The sequence below is a fragment of the Copidosoma floridanum genome, unplaced genomic scaffold, assembly GCF_036245765.1.
Source record: "Copidosoma floridanum isolate Cflo_tuat_1 unplaced genomic scaffold, Cflo_Japanese_pri ptg000034l, whole genome shotgun sequence".
NCBI classification, from domain to species: domain Eukaryota; kingdom Metazoa; phylum Arthropoda; class Insecta; order Hymenoptera; family Encyrtidae; genus Copidosoma; species Copidosoma floridanum.
Genome location: NW_028321911.1, coordinates 3,384,770 through 3,410,469, shown reverse-complemented (window position 1 = coordinate 3,410,469; position 25,700 = coordinate 3,384,770). Strand labels below are relative to the sequence as shown.

Genomic DNA, 25,700 nt, shown 5'->3' with positions numbered 1-25,700 from the left:
TGATTCCGTATTTTAAAGTTATTTTCGTATTAATTTATTTGTACTAAATAAGCACAAAATATTTTGCTTCTTTTAAGACCGTATATTTCTTTGGGGAAATCACCTGTTATCATGTGAAATTTGAAGAAGCATTCATGACACCTTATAATGATGTTCCCTTAGGTCTTAATTTCTTCGTTCGTTATGGCATTTAGGTGAGCAATGAAGTCTTGGAAAATAATGATGTTAGGTAGATTAACAGATTCTTTAATGAGTAAAGGCTCTGCATAGGTGTCGAGAGCAAACGACAAAGGTTTATTGATTTTACTGAATTTAATTGTTACAAAAGGTATTGGCGTTTTAATATTTAGTAAGATAGTTTTGTTAACTATTGTCTGTTTTAGAAATATGTTAATATCTCTACGACATGCCCTTTTTTCGTGATTGTGTGTATACTGGTGAAGGGGAGTGGCTTGGACGACATTCAGTTATGGATGGTGTAGCGTTGTACATGGGCGTTACTTGGCATGTCTCAGATGTACAAATTTTATAACGATATCATAAATTGCCTACTGTGCGCCATCGTCTTATACAAATTTAGCATTTTTCTGGAGTTTGGATTAAGTTTATTCGTGTATCTTGACTTTGTCTATTAGTTATGACTTTTATTGTTTCTTGTGAACTCTCAGGTTTATAGCACGCGAAATATTTTATAGTTGCTATTGATTGAGTTGTTATAGTTTTGAGGTTGTTTGCGTGGCCCATTCATCCTTTTATTAACCAGTGTAACTCTTTGATAAAATATTCAACTTTTTCCTGTTTTAATTGTGTATGGAATCATTAATCTATTAGACTATTATATAAATTTGCTTTAATCAATTTTTGGATGATGCCCCCAACTCTATCAGAAAAGGAGACAACTCTATCTTACTTTTCTTATGTTAACGCTGCTAGTTCACCCAATATTTGATGCCATATTTTTGCGGACCAAAAAATTTTAAGAAAAATATTGCTATTTCTTCGATGGTATTAGTTTTATTTTTGATGGAGACTAATGCATCTTCTGAAAGCTGTATTTTAATTAATTTTGCTTAATCAGATTCTTTTATTTCTTAAATTATGCGGCATGCTTCTCTGCAGCCGTCTAAAAAGGTCGAGAGCTGAATGCTCAACCCATTGTAGATAGGTATTATTTTGATTGCCATTTTTATGGAAAGATTGCGAATGGTTGTCAAAGCTTAATTATGTTTGTTGGATCAGCTGTTTACAGTTTTAAAATGGGTGCTGGAGCTAGATTTTTTAGAAAAACGCGAGTGATTATTGTGTGTAAAATTGTTGGAGATGTAATTTTTCGAGGTTTTCATCATGTCTTTTATTTTGGATATTGTGCCAGTGCTTGAGATGTTAGTTATTTTTTTTCAGTTGATTTGGTTGCATTATTGTCTTCTAGAAATTGAGATTTGTGATTTGTTGTATTAGTAACAGTGAACTGCGATACTCTCATGTATGAGTTAAGTGGGGTGTTGATATATAATTTTGAAGAATCTTCAGTTATTTCCATGTCGAATGTTAAAAAATTCTTGGTTGACGTCGGTGAAGGCTTCATTTTGCTAAACGGCCCTGATTATTTGGAAAACATGTATGTTTTGAGTGAGAAAATTGTTTAAGATGTCGAGCATCAATTTTTCTTGACGAATACTCGTGACGGCTTTTGTGTCTAGAAGTTCAGACCAAGATGCAGTTAGTTTCTAAATTTTAAAAGTTGGTTGTCTTTTGCTGCAAAAGTAGTCTAATTTTGCTTTCGTACATCAGTAGAATTTTAAATGCACCAGTATTGCGGTTGTTTATCGTTAATATGTAAAAGGTAGTGGTTTTTTTAGGACAAGCTCACAATTGTTACGTCATGGCTCTTTGACGTAACTTTTGCCCACGAGCATTTTAATGCAGCGTGCAGCGTTCTAACAGCTAGCGTGTCTGTTCTTAGCAGGATTTCAATGCAATTACAATATTTAAAGTAATTTACCAGTACCCTCACGAATAATAAATGCTTGAACGTTAACAGCTCTCCTGCAAAAGCCGTTAAAGTTGCTTAGGCATTTCATTGAATAATCTATATGGCAAGAAAAAAAGCTCAGTGGAATAATCAGCAAAACTCGATCTTGTTGAGTCACAAATAGTTAAAATATTATAAAGGTAGTCTAAGCACTTAGATAAATGCTCCAAGATATGGCTTACTTAATTGATGTCCGTTACTGGCTTAATGATTGGCTGCTTTTCTAGTTTGTAGAACAAGCCTGAAAGGCATGGTACTATTAAAACCCTTAATTTGACCAACAATCAGGCGTAGGACCTTTGTTGAGACAACGTGTGGAGGAAAAATTTGATTAACATATTTCTAGAAAAAGGTGCAACTGCAGACCTAGGCCAGATGTTAAATTTGAAGGGGATGGTTTTAGGGATTGGGAAGTGTTGGTTAGCAGGTGACTGATCGATCGTACGTTAGTATTGATCTCTTAGTGTGGCTGCTAGTTGAGAAATGCTATTTCTTACCGACTGTTGGTAGACATTATTAGACGTGACAATACATATAGATAAAGTCATAAACTTATAGTATGGAGCAGACGACATACCAAACAAATGGACAATTACACACGACGCACATACATATAGATACTAACGGATATACTAATACATCTAATTATCAAAACTTATGAGTCCTAATGCCCTTTGCATTGAAAATTACACTATACATTTCTCTTTATAAGGGTATAAGTCTCACGGTTACTGCTTTTATTGATGTGAATGCATGAGCTAGCCCTGCTTGTGGATTGTGTTTTCTGCTTTCTGCTTCTGTCATGAGTGTGACCCACACGCCTAAAGTGGCCCAACAAAAATTATCACTAGTTTTTTACAGAAATGAGTGATAGTTATAATATTTTTTGTAGATACAGGCTTTACATTTACACTAAATTGACACATGTATATCAATAAGCTGCTCCTTGTGGCATGCGTTATTATCCCTCCCTGCCTAAAATGGGAGCCTAGTAGCGGGTAAAGCTGGACAATGACACCCTTGTTATGCCAGCTTACTACATCTGATGTGGCTGTATATCTCATCAATAAAACGGATGCAGTGGGTTTACTAATCTATGCTTACTTTCCCTCATAAGACTACATGGTTGAATTTTCTAGTGCATTGTTAACACCAGCCTGATCTGTTAGATCCTCTGCTCCAGTCGTGGGATGGTTTGCCTGTGTAAAACGTGAACACAAATATTTACTACGTATAAACATTACCTGAACATTTTTTACACAACACCAGGAAAGTGTGACTGACTTTCGCTGGTCTACACGTTCTAAAGAAGATGCAAAAAAAAACGTTTTAGTTAAACAAGTACACCAACTTGTTACCTTTTTTAAGGGCATCTGTTGGCAGTTCTAATCCAGTGAGAGCCCAGATAACTGCCGCAGGCCCCACGGATTTTGGAGGGAAAAAATACATTATGTATGGTTTTCCTTTATTTAATGCTGTATGTTCTTTTTCAGATCGAAGACAAAGACCAAGCCACTTGGGTATTGATAGTCACATGAACGAAGATAATATAAATGTTTTTAGTAACCAAATACAAGAGAAGCTCAATTGTATGGAAAGTGATGGTATAGAACCACGATTAAAGTGAAACCAAGAATTTAAATAAGCCTTGGCAGGTACAAGAGAGTTTAACAAGACGCTTGGTGCCATTAACCAAAGTTATAGAAACACGGCAAATGGTCGTCAAGGATACTATCAAAGCTGCTCACAAATATTTAAAATCAGCAACGATTATGAAAGGAGCTGTTCTCTTTAAAGAGGAAAGATACAGTCAATTCTAGAAACAATGTTGCAAGTTCCTAAAACTTAGGAAGTACAGAAAAAATCATTTTTGGCAGCATGTGAAAAAGCCTCTGAACTGTGCTTTTAAGATAATAAAACGATTTAAGAAAAACAGAAGTCCATTACACAGCCCCAAGGAAAACCAGAAGCGTGGTTGGATGAACAAGAGACTGTGGTAATTAATAACAAAAATATAACACTGAATGTCAAAAACCTGGATATAGAGAATGTAGGTGAATTAAAAGTTGGCTTCGTAAGCTGTCAAATCTGGAAAAGAATCACAGTAACAAGATGTTACAGTTGCCTTTAATACAAGCATGTCTCAGGTGACTGGAAAGAAGAAAGTTATTCTAAGTCCTGCTGTAAAACTTATGCTTCAGATTATAGCTCCAACCACTGGAAGAAAGAGTATCATAGTCTAGCATGGTGCTTCCTCTGACTAGTGGCAAAAAATAAGCTCAAAGCTGGCAGTGAGAGCTGCCCGTCGTTAAGAAGAGCACTAGTGAGGCCAGATAAAAGGCCTTATCAGGATGCATCTCAGAGAATAAGATCTTAATGAAAAGTAAATAAGCTTATGTGAACCCATGCCATGTTGAGTACATTTACCTATCAGCCTAATATATCAAGTCCTTTTCAGAATTCAAGCGAATCGTCTTTTATAATACCTAGTTTGAAACTTGGTTACGTATGCTGTAAGATACGATGATCTCCCTAGTAGCTACACTTTAAAGTAATGCTGACGTAGTTTTAGGGTGGATCTTTAACCACCTGGCATAAAGAGAGTTTGAGTAGATATTGGTGGTCTTACGAAAAAAATCCACAAAGACCCACACTATCGTAATCTCTACGATGTGCGTCAACGCATTTTTCTTTTCTCTACGCAAAAAATAAAACACAATAACTAAAAAATTACTTTTAACATAAGCAACAGATTATTCAATACTTTTCAAATGCTATTCCTTAAATTTATAAGTGATTTAGATTGCTTAAGCTCAAAATCTAATTTTCTATGAATGACTGGATGCAATGTACATGCATGGCCAGAAATACATACATTAGATCTTATGAAAGTAATGTAATAAATGGAACTAGATAATGTCTTTCCAAGAGATTGGCAAGGAAATTGTACATAGTTAGCTTTAATGACTGCTGCTGGCCACAATTAACTGTAGATTGCTGGAGCAAGCGTAATGTAATCGAAAAAGGTCGTAAGTAACAGCAGCTACTTGCAGAAAGCAGTAGCTAGCTCTGTGCACACCTTGTCTATTTATGAGCTATTGATCGTACTGCTACTAGCCACTAGTTTTTGCGGCCATCCACTGCTTACCACTGACTTCTGCATCTGGTTGACGCTTGGTTCTTAGATCTGCAGCTAACAATGGCTTCTGACTTGCAGTAGGTGTATTTGCTTCTTTTATTTTTGCAAAATCTTTTTTTTTACCAGCTAACTACGACAACCTATTTGCCTAGTCACTTGGGCCACCCACGAACCACGTATGTATATGGGTGTCTTGCCGCACCTATTTTATGAATCTCTTAACTGATATCATTCCTTATTAATCCGTGGGCTCAGTGGTAGTATCTTTAGTTAAACATCTAGCTAATTAGGCGACACTATTTGAACCAATGGCTTAGCAAGCTTATTTTCCACTGTGTAGCTTTTTCTTGAAAAAGACTTCGCTTTTCAGGACATCTGCTCATAGTCGGTAAGGCTAGCAACCTCTGCCTGGAGCCTGGCATAGCATTCGCTCGTCTCTACCTATAGCTCTGAACCTATTTCACATTAACTTAGGCCCAGGGATTTTTGGGGCAAGAAAAAAATTCTAGAATTACTCTGAAGAAAAATTTCATGGAATAAATCAACCCGAAACCGCCGGGATTGCATAGGACATTTTTCCTGTAAAAATACTTTTTAAAAAAATTTGCACTTACCAAGAATCAAATTTACGATCCCTAGGACAAGGCTGTATCAGTAACAAGCATGTTTACCACTGAGACATTGAAAGACAAACAAAATTTTTTTTTGTATTGCATCTTATGTTAAGGAAAACACTACCAAAGTCTAAAAAATCAGATCCTTACCTCAAAATTGTTACTTAATACAATAATTCTAATGTTTTACCCGTGTAAAAACAAATTTAATTTAGTATTGCTACACTTTCAAATTTATTGTAATTATAGATGAAGAGTTTCAGTAGCTCCAGAAGTCATGACCTCACCTGAAATGTTTATTAAATCCTAATTTAATAAATATTTCAAAAGCATTTAGACATGTAACTATTCTATTTCTTTGATATTTTGTATCAAATTATAACATACATAGAAGGTGACGACATCAAAATCTATTCTCATTGGCATTAAGCTGTTAATCTTTGAATTTCTTGTGAGCACAAAGGAATAAAAAGTTGGTTTTTTAATAAACTGATATAAACCCTTTTTACAAATGAGAGACCAGGAAGGTATTGATTTAATTGATTTATCAGGAGGATCAAATACTTAGACAAAAGGATAGCTCAAAATATAACAATAGAAAGAGCTACTGTTTCAAAGGATAAATAAAGGACTTAGTTAAATGATTTTAAAATAAGTTTTAAGAATAAGGTATCAATATAGACTACCCAAAGGAAGCTTTTAATTTAGATAAATCCATTGTTCCCCTGGTTCTCAAAGAAGACAACGTCATGGAAGGTCACAAGTGTATTTAAAATGATTATTATTCTAAGCTTTTAAATATACATTTAAACCGTAGCTACCGTGAACTTTAATCTACGCACCATAAAGAAATTAAAAACCGCCTCAATACTGAATCGTATGACATTGAGAAACACCTTATAAGGGTAAATGAAGGTATAACTGACACTTTTTTATTTAGGACATACGTAAAAGCTTACAACATACGCATGTATAAATATATAACCTTTATTTTTTGTTAAATTAAAAGCGTTTGGACTTGGTAACCATATAATAACGATTCAAATAATAGAAACTATTAAGGATAATTATAATTCAATTTTTACTAAATGAGCCAAATGCTGGTACAACTGCCACTATGTTTGTATTAATGACACTCAGATACTGTCGTAGCTTAAATTACTGATATCCAATTACTGCTACTGCTTTAGCTACTGTCATCTTTGCTTTTTAAAAGTGTAAAACTAGATTTTGATGAATTAAAGAGTGTAACCTAAAAAAAATCAAAGACATTTCATTCATAAACTGACATGATAACTATTTTATTTGAATGAGCTATTAGTGTTGACATTTAAGTCGTTAAAACGTTATTTCAACTTTTATGCTATTATCTCAATAATTGTTACTTAAAACTAAACAATTTAATAAGATTAATTTAATCATTAAAATAGAAAACATTTATGAAATAATGTTGTATAAAGCCTACACTTTTTAAAATGCTTACCACATAACTTTTTTTACAAAATATTTAACTTTTACATTAAATAATAAATAATTATAAATTAGTAACAGAGTGTAATTGCATCTGCAAATTACTGATTTGTTCAGTGAAATAATTTTTTTCTTCAAATTTTAATACATTAGTATTTGTTGTCACATGTTTTTTTTTAACTCCATCACTAGTTGTTGTTACTTTACTTATTTACTTTTTTCTTATTTAACCCTAGTTTCACTTTTTAAAATCTTTTTCTTACGTATTACTTTTATTACTCTTTTCTTGCTTTCCTAATTTTTTAATTTTGATTATTTTTTTTTTTTTTTGATGAAACAACTTATTACTTGACACTTCTATCAGTCCGTTTTTTTTTTAACTGCTTGTTGCCACTGAGGATCAGATATAACAGATAAAAGCTTTTTTATTTAAATTCAAAACACAAAGATGTAAACGTACCTGGTAATGTTTACATTAATTATGTCAACTATAGTAGTAAGCAAAAAGTTATTACCATTTAAGCTTTGAAAGACATTTATAATCAGTTTGATAATACTGAAAGATAAACGTTTTAGTTCTCTGTTATTCAAAATATTATTAATAACTAAATATGATGCTTAGAACAAATTAAAGTAATCGATTATTCTGTAAGGAATATATCCAAGGGAGATAGAAAAAAAAAGAGTTAGGGGCAGACAATTTACCTCAAATACATTGTGATAATGACAATAAGTATGAATGCTAATAGTAAAAAAATATAAGTAATCAGAGTTAGTCCTTAAAAACTGCTGAGTAGTTATACTGTCAGCAATTTAATACAATATTCATTTATTACAGGTCTTAGTCGAAACCTATAATTCATATTATTTAGAAGGTTAATTTAGGATTTCTTATGAATAAATTTTTTTACTTGAAATAACAATATGTGATGATATTTAACATTTATGTATGTATAAAAGCTACTAATGATGTCAATGATTTTGAAAAAAACCGCCCTAGTAATACAAATCAAGAACAACCATCTACAGCTTCGTGTTAGTGCTATTTATAATTTATCTTATTTTAATTTTATAGCACAGTATGTATTTGAATTGTTTATTTTGTTTGAGGTAAATTAATTATATCAGAACGTATAAAATAAATTTCCACCATCCTTAACTTTAACAGTAAACATTAAAACAAGAAGAATTAAGATGATATTTCAAGAGCTTTCGTAGTAAGTAATTAAAAAAAAGACTTTTGATCAAAAAATAGTAAGAGAGAAAAAAAAAATAAATTCCTAATAATAGTCCAGACAAAGAAAAAAAAATTTTTAAATGATTAACAACTGGAAATAAAGAAAACAAAAAAAAAAATACTAAAATACTAAAAAACTAAATGAAGTCTTAGAAAACTTTCAAAAAGAGCTATAAGATATGAGGATGCGGGATTTAGTTGAGTAAAAAAAGTAAAGGAGAAAAAAATTAGTTATTTTATAATTCTTACTTTGTAATTTTGTATGCTTTGGGTAGATTAAAACGAATATGTGTTAACCAACTACTTCATTGAAAAGTTAAATCGTTTTACATTCTTATTATTAGTCTGTAATCATGATTTGTTATACTTTTGGTACTTTTATGTTACAATACAGATTTATGCTAAAATCAATGTCTTTTATTACTGCTATCTGAAGCAATTTAGAAAAAGTTTTTCATCCTAATTTTGACAAATGATGAACACACTTTTTTTGTGCTTTAAATTTTATATGACACTAGCTTGAAATTTAAAAAAATGTATGTTCAATATTTTATTTTCTGTCTCAAAGAATCAGTCGAAAAGTTGACTGCTGAAAACTGTTACATTGAATTAACCTTTACCTAACTCAAATACCAAAGTATGAAGTTCTCCTCTTATAAAATTCTGTAGCAGACAGTATATGAATATAAATAAACCTTATAGAAAACAATGTTATGTACGAAGGTTATGCAGTTATTTTTAGAAGAAGTATGTGAACATCAACAACATGTGATTTCCATGAGTATTTAAATATTTGATAAACGTACAATTACAAACATTTTACTACATCAATAAGAAAAATTCAATTAAAGATATGGCAAGATGTACCAATTAGATGTGCCTAATGCCACGCTCTCATCTGTTACATATGGTCACACACAAATTCCTAATTCATATTTCATACAATATATTTTTAGAATACTCTTAATTCATCTGATTCAATTTTTCAATGGATCCGCAAGTTGTTTTTTCTTATAAAACAAAATAAGAGAGGGAAATTATGCACACAAGCGTATATTAGATTAAATTCATATAAAAAAAGTGATTACCAGCATTGCTGCAAATTTGCGGTTCTCTAACCTGTCTTATCCTTTATCCTGCTCACTAATATAAACATCTTTAAGTCAAAATGTTACCGTTATTACGAATGAAAAAAATAGTGAAAAAATCAAACGCAGTAAAAGTCAATTAATGTTATTATAGACTAATAATATTAAAATACAAACTTGGTAGTTTGAAGCATGACTATTTATTATAATAGTTACTATTGACTCTTGCTGGAAAAACCATTATAAGATAAACATTTTAAAATGTAAACGTTACATACGGAATCATAGCTACACGTATGCACGACCCCTTTTTCTTGGGCCTACTGTAGTAGGAGAGTGAAGAGGGATAAACAGATAGGATTCTGAAGGAAGCTTGCTCTCTCTGTTTGGAACCGGCAAGGATGGAGATCTTACATACGCGACGCACTCTTCTCTAATTTTAAATAAATAAAGAAATTGATATGTGTTCTTCAACTATTAACGTCGTGCGTACCTAAAGACAATAGAATTCTATGTTACATAAAACTGCTTAAAAACTTTTTGAAGGTTCTGAAGAAAATGAGAAAATTGTCAAGAAAGTCATGCCTTTACTGTAAAATGAACAAATTATTAAAAAATTAATGAATATTAATTAATAATAAGAAAGCTGCTGTTAGAATAAACTATCTTCTAAGTTTAGAGAAAAGTTGTTTTCAAAAAAAATTAGTTTATAAAATAAATAACTTTTCAACTATTATAATTATTAACTAACTAAACAAGCCAATAAACATTACATAAAGATATAAATTTAAATTAAGTTAAGAACTACATTATACCAAGAAGTGATCAAATTTTTAATATTGGGACCACTTATAACATAGTAGGTGATGCGCAGAAGATTACTTGTTTAAATCTCGAGCGAAGGGTTTTTTTGCTTTTCAGAAAATGAGTTACAGAATAACAAATAAAATTTTATTAAACAAAGTTTAGATTTTTCGAAGTTGTTTAACTTTTTGTTGATTTGAGTGAACTATATGGATAAAAAGGAAAACACTTAATCCTACTTTTTTTTGTGTAGGCAAGATATTCAAGAGCTTATAATTTATTGTTTTTTTTTTTTTTTTTTTTTGGTAGATTCTGCTGGCATGACCATCTCAGTATATTTTCATGATGTTATACAAAGTAAAAATAAGATTAAAAAAACGAATATACTTGCATGTTTACGTTGCCAAGGTAAATACAATTTTGGATGTGAGATTTCAATCACTAGGTTTTTTTGAACGTTCTTCACATGAACGAATTGAATCAAGAAAAAAAACTTTCAATATTTTTTTGCTAGACGGATATACAAAAATTTCTTGTTGACTGCTAATGTTTAAGTTGGATTTGGACGTCATTACCTTCTTAGAAAATTTTTATAATTTTATGTAAAATAACAAAGAGATTAGTAGCAATCAACTTTAAACTGTACACGTTAACAAAATGTATATGGTTTGAAAGATTTGGTCTCGATAATTAGGCCCTTTTTTTGAGGCTTTTTAGATTTGTAAATTGGATTTGGAAAAAATGAGAAAAAAATTTTTATCTTTATCTCTTTGTACTGGCAAGATATCGGAAAATTCATGGTTTAATGCTTATTCTATTGTGAAGTTCTGATTTGATGACCTTCATAGTAAGATTATGTAGTTTTAAACGAAATAATAAAGACATTAAAACAAATCATGCTTTTTAATGTTTTCGCTTCGAAGACCTTTATCGAATTAATTTTTAAGAAATAGTTAAGGGAAAGTTACACTACCTACTTGCCTATGAATACATAGAATGTTAAAGTGAATAAATAGAACAATAAAGTTCTTATTTTTTTGCATAGGCAAAATATTAAAAAAAGGAATTGAATGCTAATTTTTAGGCAAGGATTCGATTTTGGGCTTAAGCAGTATACTACCTTTTATTCAGATGCCACAACAAAACTGGTTGACAGTGGGTACTTAAGTCCCCAAGTATAAAGTTATACTTCTATAAAATTATATGGCAAACAATTTGATGATAAGTATAAATGTACCTTCTATGAAGCAATATTGTGTATCAAGGTGGTGCAATTGTCGTGGAAATAAGTATGGTGGTAATGAGATACTGACGTTAATTAAAAATGTTTTTAATTAATATTTAATAAGCTTACTATTATGAATGATATATTATGGCACAAAACAATAAAAATAATATATAGGTGGTCTAGTACAAGGCTTTACTTTCATAGAATCTTTCGATGATTCTAAAACAACTTTCTACTGCCTACACTAATTACATCTGTAATGTCAAGCTCACATTTATCACATACGCTCTCACACTTTTTTTTTGTCCATATTTAATACTCATATAATAATTGTATCTAGAAAATTAGGAAAAACTATCCTGCAGTATCGCTTTTTTTTAATAGGGTAGTATTGCATGCCAGTGAATTTCCCTTCGGGACGTTCATCGCATGAAGGTTTTTTTGACAGATACTACTCAAATGTCATACGTATTTTTGAAATAGCACAAGAAATACCTACAAATGTTGCAGCTTGTTTAAATGTCTTATTAGTTTATATATATGTTTAATTCTAAAAAATCCCAATTTAACATGCAAGCTTATGAAAAAAGCACGTAGCATGGCATTAATATAATCTTTAGGAATCTCCCAAGCTTTTAAATACAAAAAATTATTTTTAGATAAACCTACCAAATTTTTAAATAGATTCACTAGTTGGTTTTTATATAGATTTAGAATGAGGGAAGCAAGTATGCCTTAAATCATTTGTATGTGAGTTGATCCACGTAAGAAAAACGGTTGCTTGCTTTACTGCGCACATTATAGCGTCCCTCTCGCTTCTCTAAGTTTTGTCTCCACTAACTATGTAAGAAACGTCCTTAAGTCAAAAAATCACTTTTATCAGAAGTAAAAAAATTGTGAAAGAATAAAAACAATAAAAATTAACTATTGTATTTGTTAAGTACAAAAATCTTTTTTTATTCTTAAAAAAAAAGTAATAAATTGTATGGATAATTATTCACTTACTGTAGAAGTAACAAATTTATTATACAGGAATAAGTATTTAATAATGCATAGAAAAGCTGCACAGCTTAAATATACTCATTTGTTAGTTAAAAAAAAACCTTTAAGTGAAAAAGTAAGTTCATCATATGTATATACATGTATATAATGAAAGTTAGCTTATTGAAGTTTATTTATAAATTTCATTTATAATTAACCCAAACACATGAATATACAGTACAAACAAATTTACACTTGAATGAGTTACGAGCCATACAACAAGATGCAGAAATTAAATTCCTATATTGGAACCGCTCAGAGCAGAGTGGGTAAGGGCCATGACTAGAGAGCTTAAGATCGAGAGTTTCAATCTCTTTGGAAACGGTTTTTTTTTTTTTTTCTTGAAAAACACTTGAAAGAGAAAAAGAAATAAAATTCACAAAATTCAATATGTGTGGTGTGGTGCGGTGGCGTTATGTGGTGTAGCGGGGACTAGAAGTACGTCACGAGAGACAAAGTGAAGGGAGAAGAATCTAGCAACTGTCTTTCAGCCTTGTAACTGATGGGACTAAACCTTAGTCATAGAAATTCCATTTAAAATACAAGCATGCTGAACTATATGGCCATTACGAGGTTGTTTATACCATGATACGAATCTCTTACATACCGCACCGATACTGAGACTTTTATTATCTATCACTAGAATTACTATTCCACTGCTAGTTGTTATACTCTTCAATTCAAAGTAAAAAGACGTTATGTTTGAGTAGTTCTACTAATGCTCCTTACTCGAGACCTTTTTCAATAAGTTTCAAGTGAGTTAAGTAGTACAGTAAACAACAGTATCGATGGGATATAAGGGCAATTGGTATCGTGATAATTACTATCTTATCATATGCATGTGGTTAAGTGGACTCGTATCTTAAAACTTTGGCCTTTTGTGTTGCGAAGTTTGGATAAACGTCAGCTAAGCTTGAATCAAATATTTAAGCAAAAACCCAAGTTTGAAATTTTCTCATTGACCATCACCAGCTAAAATTTAACCAGATATGCACTTTTACCGAAGATTAGCAAAACATAAATGTTAGTAGCATCTAGATCTTTCTTATAAAGATAAGGTTTTTGAGATGTGGTATTATTAAGCGTGGATAATTTAAAACAAACAACAAAATGCAGTGACAACAAGTTATGATTTAACAGTATGTGATGGTTTATTTTATTAATATGTATGGCTGTTTTGATTTACACTATTATCAGTTAATTTACTGCCTTTCAAATAACATCAGTAACAAATACATAAACAAGTACAATGACAACACAACTTGACTAACGTCTGGATACCAACTACCTGCCAAAACAATAGAAGCCATGCGAGGTGGGTGCACAAAAGGAACAAGAAGGCTTTTACTCTTGCCTTTGCTAATTTTGCGAAGCAATTTTTTTGTGGGAATGATGAACTGGCTAGATCAATTAGCTAAAAATAAGATGGAGAATTACATGGAATGTGTAGAACAGAGAGAAAGTATTTGTGACACACTCTCAAAAATTGTTGCCAGTATTATACAGTAATAAGTTGTGTTAAAAGACAGCAGTACCTGACTATTGTCCGAATTTTTAAGTCAACTGTAAAGTGCAACTTAAAGTACTTTGTCAGCTTCCATTTAACCTTAAGTTCTGTAAAGTAAAGGTACCTTATGGTTCCAATTGCAAAAAAAAGTGGTGAAAATTCAAAAAGTTCATCAATTGCTTTGAAATTTTTTACTTGGGGCTTTTTGAGGTCGCAGATTACGAATTCGATCTAAAATTTCTGAATCTCACCTCTTTAACTCTTTATTGAGCATCTAAAGATACCAAGTATTGCAAGTGTTGTGACGTATACTGTATGCATATCATTTCCGTGGTTCTTGTGATCACTGATTACAAATCCAAAGTTAAATATTCAAATAGTCACTTTCTATCGTTCTTTCTTCCCAGGTTCAGCTATTTAAAAAAATCTTTTTTTTCAACTTTATTTTAATTTTACTACTACTGTGATTTGATTATGAATTTATGTTTTAACGAACCCCCCCCCCCATTTCGCTCAAGATTTACTTAATAGAACACCGAAGTGTGTTGACACGTAATGTAAAACGTTTTGAGTTAAAAACTTGACATCCATTCCTGACACTTCTTAAAACAATAATCTTCTTATTGAAAGCGTATTCATTTGGAGTCCATGTAGTTTATTTTGTTAAATATTAGGCTGTAAAAAGTAAAAAAAATATTATTATGCTGAGAAGTACCGTGCATTCCTTACGCCATAAAAGAAGAGCCATTGATTGGTACTTTATCACGTTATAATAAATGAAAAGGACTATTCGTTAAGACTATGAACACTTAAAACTGACAAAAAAAATATAATTAAAAAATCATTTTTTTTAATTTTACAAACTTGTTATAAAAGCAACAAAGTCCAAGAGCTAAATCTCTAAATTTTTTTTATTTCCACAATAAATAAAAATACACATTATTCTACCTATTTTAAAATCTAAAAGATTTAAATTATTACTGTCATCGTAATAATGTAAATATGATCTCTTGCGTAATGGATTCTATATTTATCAAACTTGACGCTGCTGTTTCAACCTCAATGAATGTTCTGCGTCAGTTTTTTGACGCCAACAATCTTAAACATTTGAAGCATTTAAAGTTTTCTATCCCATTCGCTCTCTTGTGACTATATATAGGCATAGTTAAAACTTTTGTGAGCCCTAAAGGCTGTTTTTTGTCAACTATTTGTTGGCAAGGTAGTTTAACGTCTGATAGCCCTAACAAGGACCACTGAGCCAAACTCTTTCTTGACTAAAGTTTCCAGCAAACGTGATTCCTCAGGGTGATCTTCTCTGGCCTGCTGATGTAGCATTAGACTGTTCGTGAGGAGAACTACAATGTCTAAAGCATTAGAGTTAGTTGTAGAACTCTTGGGATCTTTAAAAACGTCACCTGATGTCACGCCGGAGATGTTGGTGTCAAAGGCACCTTTTTTTGCAGAGCTCGGTCGTTCTGGTGATTTAACGTGGGAGATTGGTTTATGATGCTTGCCCATAGGAGACTGTCTCTTTTGTTAAAGCTTTTTTTTAAAGCTGTGAGGTTTGCCTAGCACAGACCTCTGAGGGCATCAGTGATTCCTGGTTTAATGCTTAGAGTTAAGAGGTTGGTATAGGGTCGTTGGTCACCAAAGTTCCCAGCCTTGTGACGAACAACTCCACTCGTGACGTCTGCCAGTAAATGACTGACTTAGTCTTCTAGTGGTTGGCTTTATATGGTCTTCTAGTTCACGAATCCTTGCCACGAACTGGTAGTAAATATTCCCCAGATATCCAACCACTTATCGTTAGTCAGAAAAGTGGGCCTGGTGAATACCTTCTCTATAGGTATGCTATTGGGATTAGACGTAGGACGTATGTCGCTTGCCCATTGCAGAAGAGTGTCGTCGGTAGCCAGGATACTCAGCTTAACAACGAACAAATACATTCTTGATGTACTGCTGGTGGATGACAGTAGAAATTGCTGAGACACTCAAGCCCATGATAACTACAGTAATTTAATTATATTGCAGGTAGCTTCGATTTTATGTCCATGCCGCCTAGCAGATTCTACTGAACTATTGTAAATAGCTATCGTATTTTTGAAAAATTTTGAGCTTATTTATTGGTATTGTTATTAATTTTTTCCAGACAAAAATTATACTAAAAAATCGAGGATGTGTCAAGAATCAGTATGGAAAATTTTAGCCAGATCTGTTGAGTAGTTTTCGTGGTTAGCGATTACAACAGTTATTTGATAAAAACAATTATTTTTGTTGAAATTTGCACTAACTTCAGATTTGTTTTAGAAGCGTTTAGGAAACGTTTAGAAGATATTTTGTATTAGTTTTCGAGCAAACATCTTAAGGTTTCTAAGCGATTGCAGAAACTTTTCAGAGATATTAGTTGAAACATGTATACGTTTCTCACGAATCGTTTGTCAAATGATTTAGAAACATACCATGCTATGTGGGACGGACGTAATTGAGAATTGTAGCATTTTTTTTTCAGTGTTGTCAGTGTATTGTCAAGTTTCAAGAACTAATTGTTAAAAGTCTAAAAAGATTACAAAAATTACATTAAATCTTTTTAAATAAAATCATCTGAAAACACTAAAAAAAATTTTGTTAGACCAAAACTTTTTTTTTTTTTTCAAACTCTTATGAGTGATGGATTTCTGAAGAAAAAATTACAAACAGTTTTGTATACTATGTTGAAAACGTTAAGACTCATTGAGTCAAAAAACAATACTAAGTGTTACTGCAGATTGGTAAAAAGCATGATTTAGCAAAACCAAACTGCATGTGAGTAAATGGCTGTTTTTTTTTTATTTTACAAATAATTGTGACTCTGGTTCAAACAAGGAAAAGTATGTTCAAGATTTTCATGATGAATTTACCTTTATGGTACGTTTAAGTATGTTAAATTACTGGGAAACCTGTGAACACTTGTGAAAATCGCTTTTATTCTTTTACTTTTTGTTTTAATTTCTGCTCAAACATACCTTGTTTCCAAAACAAATTGAAAAATATATCGAAATCTCCTTACCCTATATAATAATTTTAAAAAAATATGGTGATCAACTCAAACTCAAAAATTGTACATTTGATTACAGGAACAAAAATCATACGAAAAATCAAGAAAAATTGGAAAAGAATAATTCAGTTATTAGGAAGTTGTTTTCAAGTAAGGATACGCATATTTTTATTTCTTACATTTTGTTAAGAATACATAACCAAAAATGTTTCAGAATGTAAAATTTTATCAATACTAGCTTCATTTTACATAAAATATTATCGTCAAAGAGCGACTACTTCCCAAGATACATGATGTTTTGACATTTCATATGAGCACATTTACTTTTTTGCTGAAGAATCTAGGAATGTCCATAGAACATTACCTTGTATTACCTTGCAGAAGTGAGAGTAAGAGCAGATGTATACTAAATAATATTGTAGGGCCGAATTTTTCCTTTGATGGCAGAGTGTGTGGAAAATCAATATGAGCTAACATTGTTAAGTTTCTGTGCCCCAAAAATACTTTAACTAGGTTGTACATCATAAGCTCCGAAAAAGGTTTTTATCCTTATATCTGAACTAATCTATCATGAGTTTATAATAAATCTGACAGTTTGACATTAAAATCTCATACTTTTGTAAGTGCCACACGCGAGCATTTGACAGAGAAAAATAAACTGTTTATGTAAGACATTAACGTAACGACACCTCCAATGAATAAATTAGAATAGAATTACACTCTTTAGTGAAAAGCTAGAGGCTAAAAACGTTTTAATTGTACATTAAGCATAGTAGAATTAATCATGAAGTTTGCGACAAAATAACTGATGTAACTTAACAAACGTAGAACACAAGTCAATGAATCTTAAAATGCCTTATTTCCACTTTACAGGTATAATTAATTGTAAACTGTACACATATTACATGGGCCATTTAATTAAGATAATCAAAGTTATATTGTTCCTATAGTCACACTAAATAAGCTATTAAGCTTAAAAGAATTTAACGTAATTCCATGGCTAGCAAGCAATAAATAACATGGGTATAAGAGATGGTTCCTCATAATATATTTCACTGACCTCACGTTTTACATCTGCAAGAGTGCGTTTGCGAGGTGGTGGCCTCGTCAACCAAGCTCTTGATGGCAGAGATAGTACGTCAAAGCTATTGGGGCAGTTTGGTGGTGGTCGACATACTCGCCAAAATGCCCTCTCCTGTGAGTCACATACGATTTTGTCACTTTTTTTGCGATCCTTTGCTATCTTTACCTGAAACAATGCGATTCCTTACAATGAAACAGTAGCTTCTATGCTTATAACAACATTTTCAACATAAATCTTAATTTAAATATCTCCACAGATTTTTTATGTCTTATATTGTATAATCATTGTCAAAGTAGCTTGTGGTCACATATTATACTACTATACATCATTTTTTAATTATAGGGCTCTCCAGATTAAAATTTCTTTTGTTTTTTAAATGCACTTTATACAGTAAAAAATCTTGTGTTATTTAATTTCTTAGTTTGTTCAACACTATTGTAATATCAAATTGAGCTCCTAATTAAAATAATGATTTATTTGGAAAGTAAGTAAATCTTTTAAAACTAGGTTATTTCTAGAATTTTCAGAATCCATATTGGTCTGAAGTCAAAGAAAATTTCATACGGTCCAAAGAATCTAATGAACTAAGGTTTTATTTGTAGTGCTAAAATTTTAAACGACTATAAAGTACGGTAAGCACAGCCTTGATCAAGCAGCGCTGTCGTGTTATATGCAAGTTTTAGTAGACAACGCGTAGTGGGTGGATTTGTGTTTTAAGTGTGGCAAACCTAATATTTCACCAACGAAAAATAGTAGCTGAAAGATTTTTGTTGAACCTTGAAGTTTTGATAATAAAAAAGTAAAACTACTATTAAAAGTACTGATCTATAAATTATTAAGAAACTACATAAAAAATGAGAAACCTGGTCAAAGAATTTCAAAAAATCAGGTATAGCAAGAAAATTGTTTTTTAAACATAATTTACTATGATTACGGAGTATTTAACTAAGTAACAAGCAACGTAACCATAAGGTACCACATTTTTGTTTTTGATATCAGAAACTCTTTGTATGACACACTAAAAATGGTTTAGCTGAAAAATTCTTGTTGCAGCTTGATAATTAGATAATGGAAAGTAAACAAACATGTTGTGGGTCTCGGAGCCCCTGGTGAAAGTGAAACATCCAACTCGTGAGTTCTTCAACTCGGTATTTTGGAGATCGTATGGTGTTAGGTACACTTTTAAGAAATTTTGTAATTAAAATAGTATGTATTAAGAAAGGAACCTGATAAGTAGACCACTTTCATTAACTTAATTTATTTTATAAGTAGTCACGCTATAATAATTACAGTTGTTAGGGGCTGACCATTAAGTTTTTAATGACAAAAGCTATGATCGTTTTAGGTATTTTCAAACTCACGTATTTTTACGTTTGAATGCATATTTTTCAACACCAGTTAAATTGAAAAATACTTTAAAAATACTTGGATTCCAAAGCCATTGGATTTATTACGAACAAAACAAGGAATAATTTTTCATTCTCGAGTACAACGTATAAATTTTTTCAAGAGCTGCTTTAAACTTTTTATTTTTACAGTTAATTATTACCATTTCTGTTGATCTTATTTGCATTCATTTAATGTAGTTTTATTTACGGTGAAATGAGCTATGATTTAACCAGGTACTTTCGATATAACGTGTTTTTACTTTCATGATTTCATTTTTTTAAATTAAATTAAAAAATATCCTATAAATACTGTACTTCCAAATCTACTGCTTTCCCAATGAATTAAAAAAAATTGAAGGAAAAAACTTAAGTTTATTACTTATTTCTGCACTACATCTACAAACATAATAATTAAATATTTTTTTACAAACTTTGTGACATTTAATGTCAATAATTTATGCACCATTATTATCTGCAAGTAAAAAGAAATTGAATCGTACTGGTAGAATTAAATTTGAATCTTAATTAGTACTTAAAACTAAGGCTTATACATTTCAGTGCGGTGACTTTCTTTTTCGACTTTTTGTTTTTCAAATATCTCACAAACTATTGATCCGCAAATGGAACTTTAAGTAGAGAATAAATCCGCAAGTAAAGAAGAATCGTTGAAGCCTCGAGTTATTGCAAAACAATAATATTTAATATTCACAGGGACAAGCTTCACAAGTCTCTTATACAAAGAGAGTTTTTACGTGCATGCACGCGTACGTACATACATCTTTCTGCTACATAATACATTGGTTTCTAAATAAATATACACATATTTCTGTAGACGCGTGCACTTGCTTTTTTTCTCTTTTTTTCTGTCTTTCTGTCTCCCCACCATAAATTTACTCTGATGCGCATGCGCGCTACTCCCGTGCCCGTGCCCCGCGCCCTGCTCTCCCCACGCTACTAAGAACCAGATGGACAATTTTTCGTTGCATCAGCTGGTTTTACTTATAACCCAATTTCCAATATGTGGCTATAGAAGTTTCTTTAAAAAAAAAATAATATATGTAGTATCTTAAACTGTCAAATCTTAACTTAAGGATAATGTAAAAAGTATATGAATACGATAACTTTTTTCTTAAATCATAAAAATGAGTGAGTAATCACAATAAATTTTGTATGTCGTATATAATTTACTGTAAATATAACGTATGCAAACACACATGCCGTTTAATATAACCTTAAAATCCAACATTCCTAGTTTTGAGTGTCAGTAACTTAATATCTCACAAAGGAAAGACGGTAGTTGAAAATTTTTTGTTGATCTTTAAATCTCTAATCACGTTAAGTAGAAGAAAATTACGAGGAATCTCAAACTGATACAATCTAACCTTAAAACTGTTGTAAAACTCAAAAAATTAGGAATTCGGTTAACAAATTATATAAAAAGCTAAGATTTAGCAAAAAATGTTGTTCATCAGACATTTTTTACTATTATTACAAAAAGTGTTGTAAAGATCAATGCAATTTAACCTAACAAGAAAATCTTTCAAGTTGAAAGTATTAGAATCAAAATGTTACGAAAAAATGACACCTTATAAGATGTTATTTGAGGTTAAGTCTAAGATTATTTGCTATGTGCTTAAATCTAACACAACTTTACCTTTATGGAAAGAAGAGGTGATGCTGGATAATACAATAACATAGCTTGTAACGGGCTACAAACTTTGGTCATTATTTTTTGCAGTTTCAATGCATTTTTGGTACTTAAAGTATTAATTTTTAGTGTTAAATATTTGTTTTCAACAAATAAAAAGTATTCTTTTACCGGGTTACTGTAGACACTTATTGGCCTAGTTACCGGGGCTATCCACTCACCACCAATATGTGAGGGTACATTGCCGCACCTATTTACCAATCCCTTCATTGACATCACACCCATGCTATATGTTTGGTTCACTCGCCACTGTTTACCCTTTTCCTGGAGAAGACTCCATAATTCAGGACACTCACTCCTCGCCGGTTAAGCCATGGCTCTCTGCCGAAGCATCAGATCCAGGCTAATTATCGTCCCAGAGAAGCCCCATGTTTAAGGGACCACTCTTTACCAGTAAGACCGGCGATCCCTTCCTGGTGCATTGGATCCGCTAATTCCTACCTGTAGCCCAAATACTGTTTCTTTTTTATCGAGGTCCAAAGATATATAGGGTAAGGAAAAAATCCCGGAGTTACTCTGAGAAAAAATTTACGGTAAAACCAGCCCTGAAACAGCCAAGGTTAGATAGAAAGTTTTTCTGGCGATGACATTTTTTCAAACAATTTGCACTTACTGGGAATCAAACCCACAACTCCTAGAATGACGTTTTATCAGTTACAAGCACGTTTACTACTGAGCCAATGCTATTCCTTCATGTAACTACTATTATTTTACAGTTAAAAAAAAATTAATGAATACACTTACAGAAAATTATTTTCTCTATAGAACTAATAATTTAAATTCTTAAAACTTAAAATTTATACTTTAAATATTAAAATTTCTCGGAAACTATAAGAAACTTTTAACAAAGTTTGCAGCACATAAGAAGCTTTGGATTTGTGATATCTAGTATCATCTTTTCTTGTCGTTTAGGTGACGCTTTTCTAGATTACTTCACACAGCGAATAGAAAAGAAAAATAACTAAGCAGAAAAATTTGTACATGTAATTTTAGCCTTTGAATTATTTAGTATACCCAGAACCTGCGAAGGAAAAACAAAAAAAAATTTTTAATTGCATTGATTAAATTTTTTTAAAACTATTCTCTCATTTTTATAAAGTATTTTTTTACTTACTTTATAATGCATTTTAAAAATATTTATTAACTTTATTAATTCTTAAACTGTGAAGCCTATACACACCGTACACTTATAAAATATCCCTTGGGCCTTAATGTTTTACACTGTAAATAATTATAATAGCTTTTATTCTTTAATTAGTTGTAATGTAACCTTTATTTATCGGTTTGAGGACAATCTTTGCATGAAAGTGTTCTCGTTTAAATAGCAAAGAAATACTGCGATTTGTTTTTAATTATCTAACTGTCATGATAGAAGACATATTAGGAATACAGTAAATTCAGGTTACAATGTGATGTTAACCAAAAGTACTCCATTTGTTTACCTTGGTCATTATCTTGTTTTTGCAACTATATGGAAATTACTTTTTTTCTGCCTAACTCTCGCTTAAAAACAAAAATTTTTATCGTTATTTTGTACAGAGCTTTTTGAAAAACGGTAAACTAAAATTATGTTGTAATGTAAGGGAAAACTTAGGTATGTGTGCATCTCGATAGTAACTTTATTCTAGAAATTACGTTTTATCATTATTTTTCACCCATCTAGCTTTACTTTTTAGGTACGTGACTGTATATTTTTCAGAAGGTGATCTGATCACGATACCTTCTTTAAATAATTTTGTTTTTTTAAAGTTATTTTTCAGAATATGTTGGAACTTTTCCAATATTTTTTCTGTAAATTTCTTAAGACAAATATAAAAAATAATCATGAAAGTTAAGTAATAATCTCTAGGACAATCTCTTCATTATTGTTTTTTATTAATTATAAGTTTTTTTAACGAATAATAGTTGGTAATAATCATATGACAGTTAAATATTTAAAAGCAATTGAATCGTTAAGAAAAATTATTTCAGATTATTTATTGACGCTTTTTTTTAAGAAACAATGTGCTGATACCAATAAATCAAACATAACTGCATTCTTTTCTATATTGTAGAAACACTTGGGGGTCATCTTAATATTATGTTACACATAAAGAGAAAAGGGAGTCACATTTTGGTGCCAAAATGTAATATTGGGGAAGAAGGGAGTCAATAAAGTGATATGTCACGAATTTTTTTTCACCAATTTATTAACATTTTCTCGGGTTTTCAGTAAGGGCTTAGTCTTATGACTTAATTTTTTGCAGTTTAAATACTTGATTACTTTATGAAAAGATGGCAGCAATGCTTTAATGATAAGTGATGAGGTACAACCATAATTATAATTTTTTCAACATACGGTGCCAAAAGAAGGAATTTCCATTCCGCTTTGCAGGACAAAAATTTCTTTTTCCGGTATAGGATTGGTAGAAAATCGCATAGAACCTACGGAAGAAAACAAAGAATCTTTCAGATCGCATGTTTATCGTCCTCGGCTTTGCCTCAGGCGTTTTCTGTCTGCGATCTAAGACATTCTTTATTTTTCCTCCCTAGGTGAGTAACAGACTATATACGGTCCTATCTTTAAAAAACGATGGGTTACGTGATAAAACCTGTTTATTCATCGTGTGATTGGCTGAGACTGATCAAGTGCGGATAGATTTGAAAATGAAATTTTGAAAAATTAGTAAAAAGTCATTTTAATTTATAAGTTAATAAATATTACAATATTACGTGTTACGACAAAGATATAATTATTGTATTTTTCTTTAAAAATGTAGAAAACAAATGTTTGATTAAATTTTGGGGGTTGGCGCGCGGAGCGCGCAGGGGGCATAGCGTTCTAGTATAGTAAGAAATACAGTACAGATTTCGTAAATAAGCAATGTTTTATGCTACAGTCAAAAAATAACGTTCACAATACAAAAAACTATAAATTTAGAATGACTCTAAGAGGTATACAAGCAATATTTATATTTATCATTGTATTGATTGGCGCATATGTAGATGATAACGCTTTTATATTAGAAATTTTTCAAACCATCCATGCTACTTTTATTTTACTGTTTTAAGGAAATTTTTTGAGGAATAAGTAAGAATGAAAAGAACATCCTCCCTACGTGTGGATGTAACACACAACCTCCTGCTTAATAGATAGTTGTTTTGCCCCTTGAGCTACCGAGGAACCGTACATTTACTTGCACCGTAGGTTTAGATAAGTTCCTTTAATTTTTAAGCTGTTTTACCTAAATCTTTATTGTAATAGTTTTATTAAAAAATTATTCTAATGCTTGTAGATAAGTTAGGAATTCAAAATTACTCTAAGTGAGTGAAAGTACGGCTCCTCGGTAGCTTAAGGGATAGAGCAACTGTCTACTTAACAGAAGGTTGTGTATTTCATCCACTCCAGGGGAGATTTTTTTTCTTATTTTTACTTATTACTTAAAAATTTTTCTTCAAATAATAATTATAAGAATTTTGATTGTAAGTCTTAAGTATACTTGTTATCACAAAGGGCATGGATGGTTTTAAGGATGCTTATATAAAAGTGCCTGCGCCATCTGTATACGTGCCAATTGATACGATGGTAATTGAAATACATTGCTTGTATATTTCTAGAAGTTATTCCAAATTTCTCATTTATCTACAAGCATTAGAATCATTTTTTTATATAACTATTGAAATCGAACTTGGAGGGAATCACCTCAAAAATTAAAAATGGGAGCTTGTCTAAACCTAAGGTTTGAGTGAATGTACGTCTCCTTGGTAGCTCAAGTTGTACAGCAACTATCTAGAAAAAAAGAGGTTGTGTGTTTGATTCTCACCCGGGGAGAAAGTTTTTTTTATTTTTACTTTTTACTTAAGAATTTTTTTATTTTCAAATAGAAAACATGTAAATTTTGATTATAAGTCTTTAGTGTGTTTGTGATCCATAGGGACATGAATAGTTTGAAAGGGTGCTTATACAAAAGTACCGACATCTACGTATATGCTGATTGAAATAATGATGCATGTACTAGGATTGTTTGTATACTTCTTAAAATCATTTTCAATTTTGTACTTATCTAGCAGCATTAAAATGATTTTCTTGTATGAAAAATTACGTCCAATAATTATTAGTTGTGGACTAAGCTAAATGATGCTTAAGACAAAGCCCTTCGCATGAAACCAAAACAATGTCTGAAAAACGAAGTTAATGAATTGTGGGCGAAGCTTATGGAAAGCAAGATATTTGTGGAAGAAAAACAGCTCAAAATTATAAGAACTTTCTTAAAGCTTGTATCAAACGTAAGGCAACGTTTTTGCATCAATTTAGTTTATAATCATCGTTGATAAGCAAAATCTCGA

General features: G+C 31.3%; 1 protein-coding gene across 1 annotated transcript in view; it reads right to left on the bottom strand.

Annotated features, from left to right (window-relative positions):
• The window catches only part of LOC106644195 (regulator of G protein signaling 7), a 750,859-nt gene that overhangs the window by 418,132 nt on the left and 307,027 nt on the right, over positions 1 to 25,700 (bottom strand). The window contains exon 10 of the mRNA XM_089597569.1: positions 18,255 to 18,443. Within this exon, the coding sequence (XP_089453695.1) occupies positions 18,255 to 18,443 (189 nt within the window). The remainder of the gene's footprint in view (positions 1 to 18,254; positions 18,444 to 25,700) is intronic.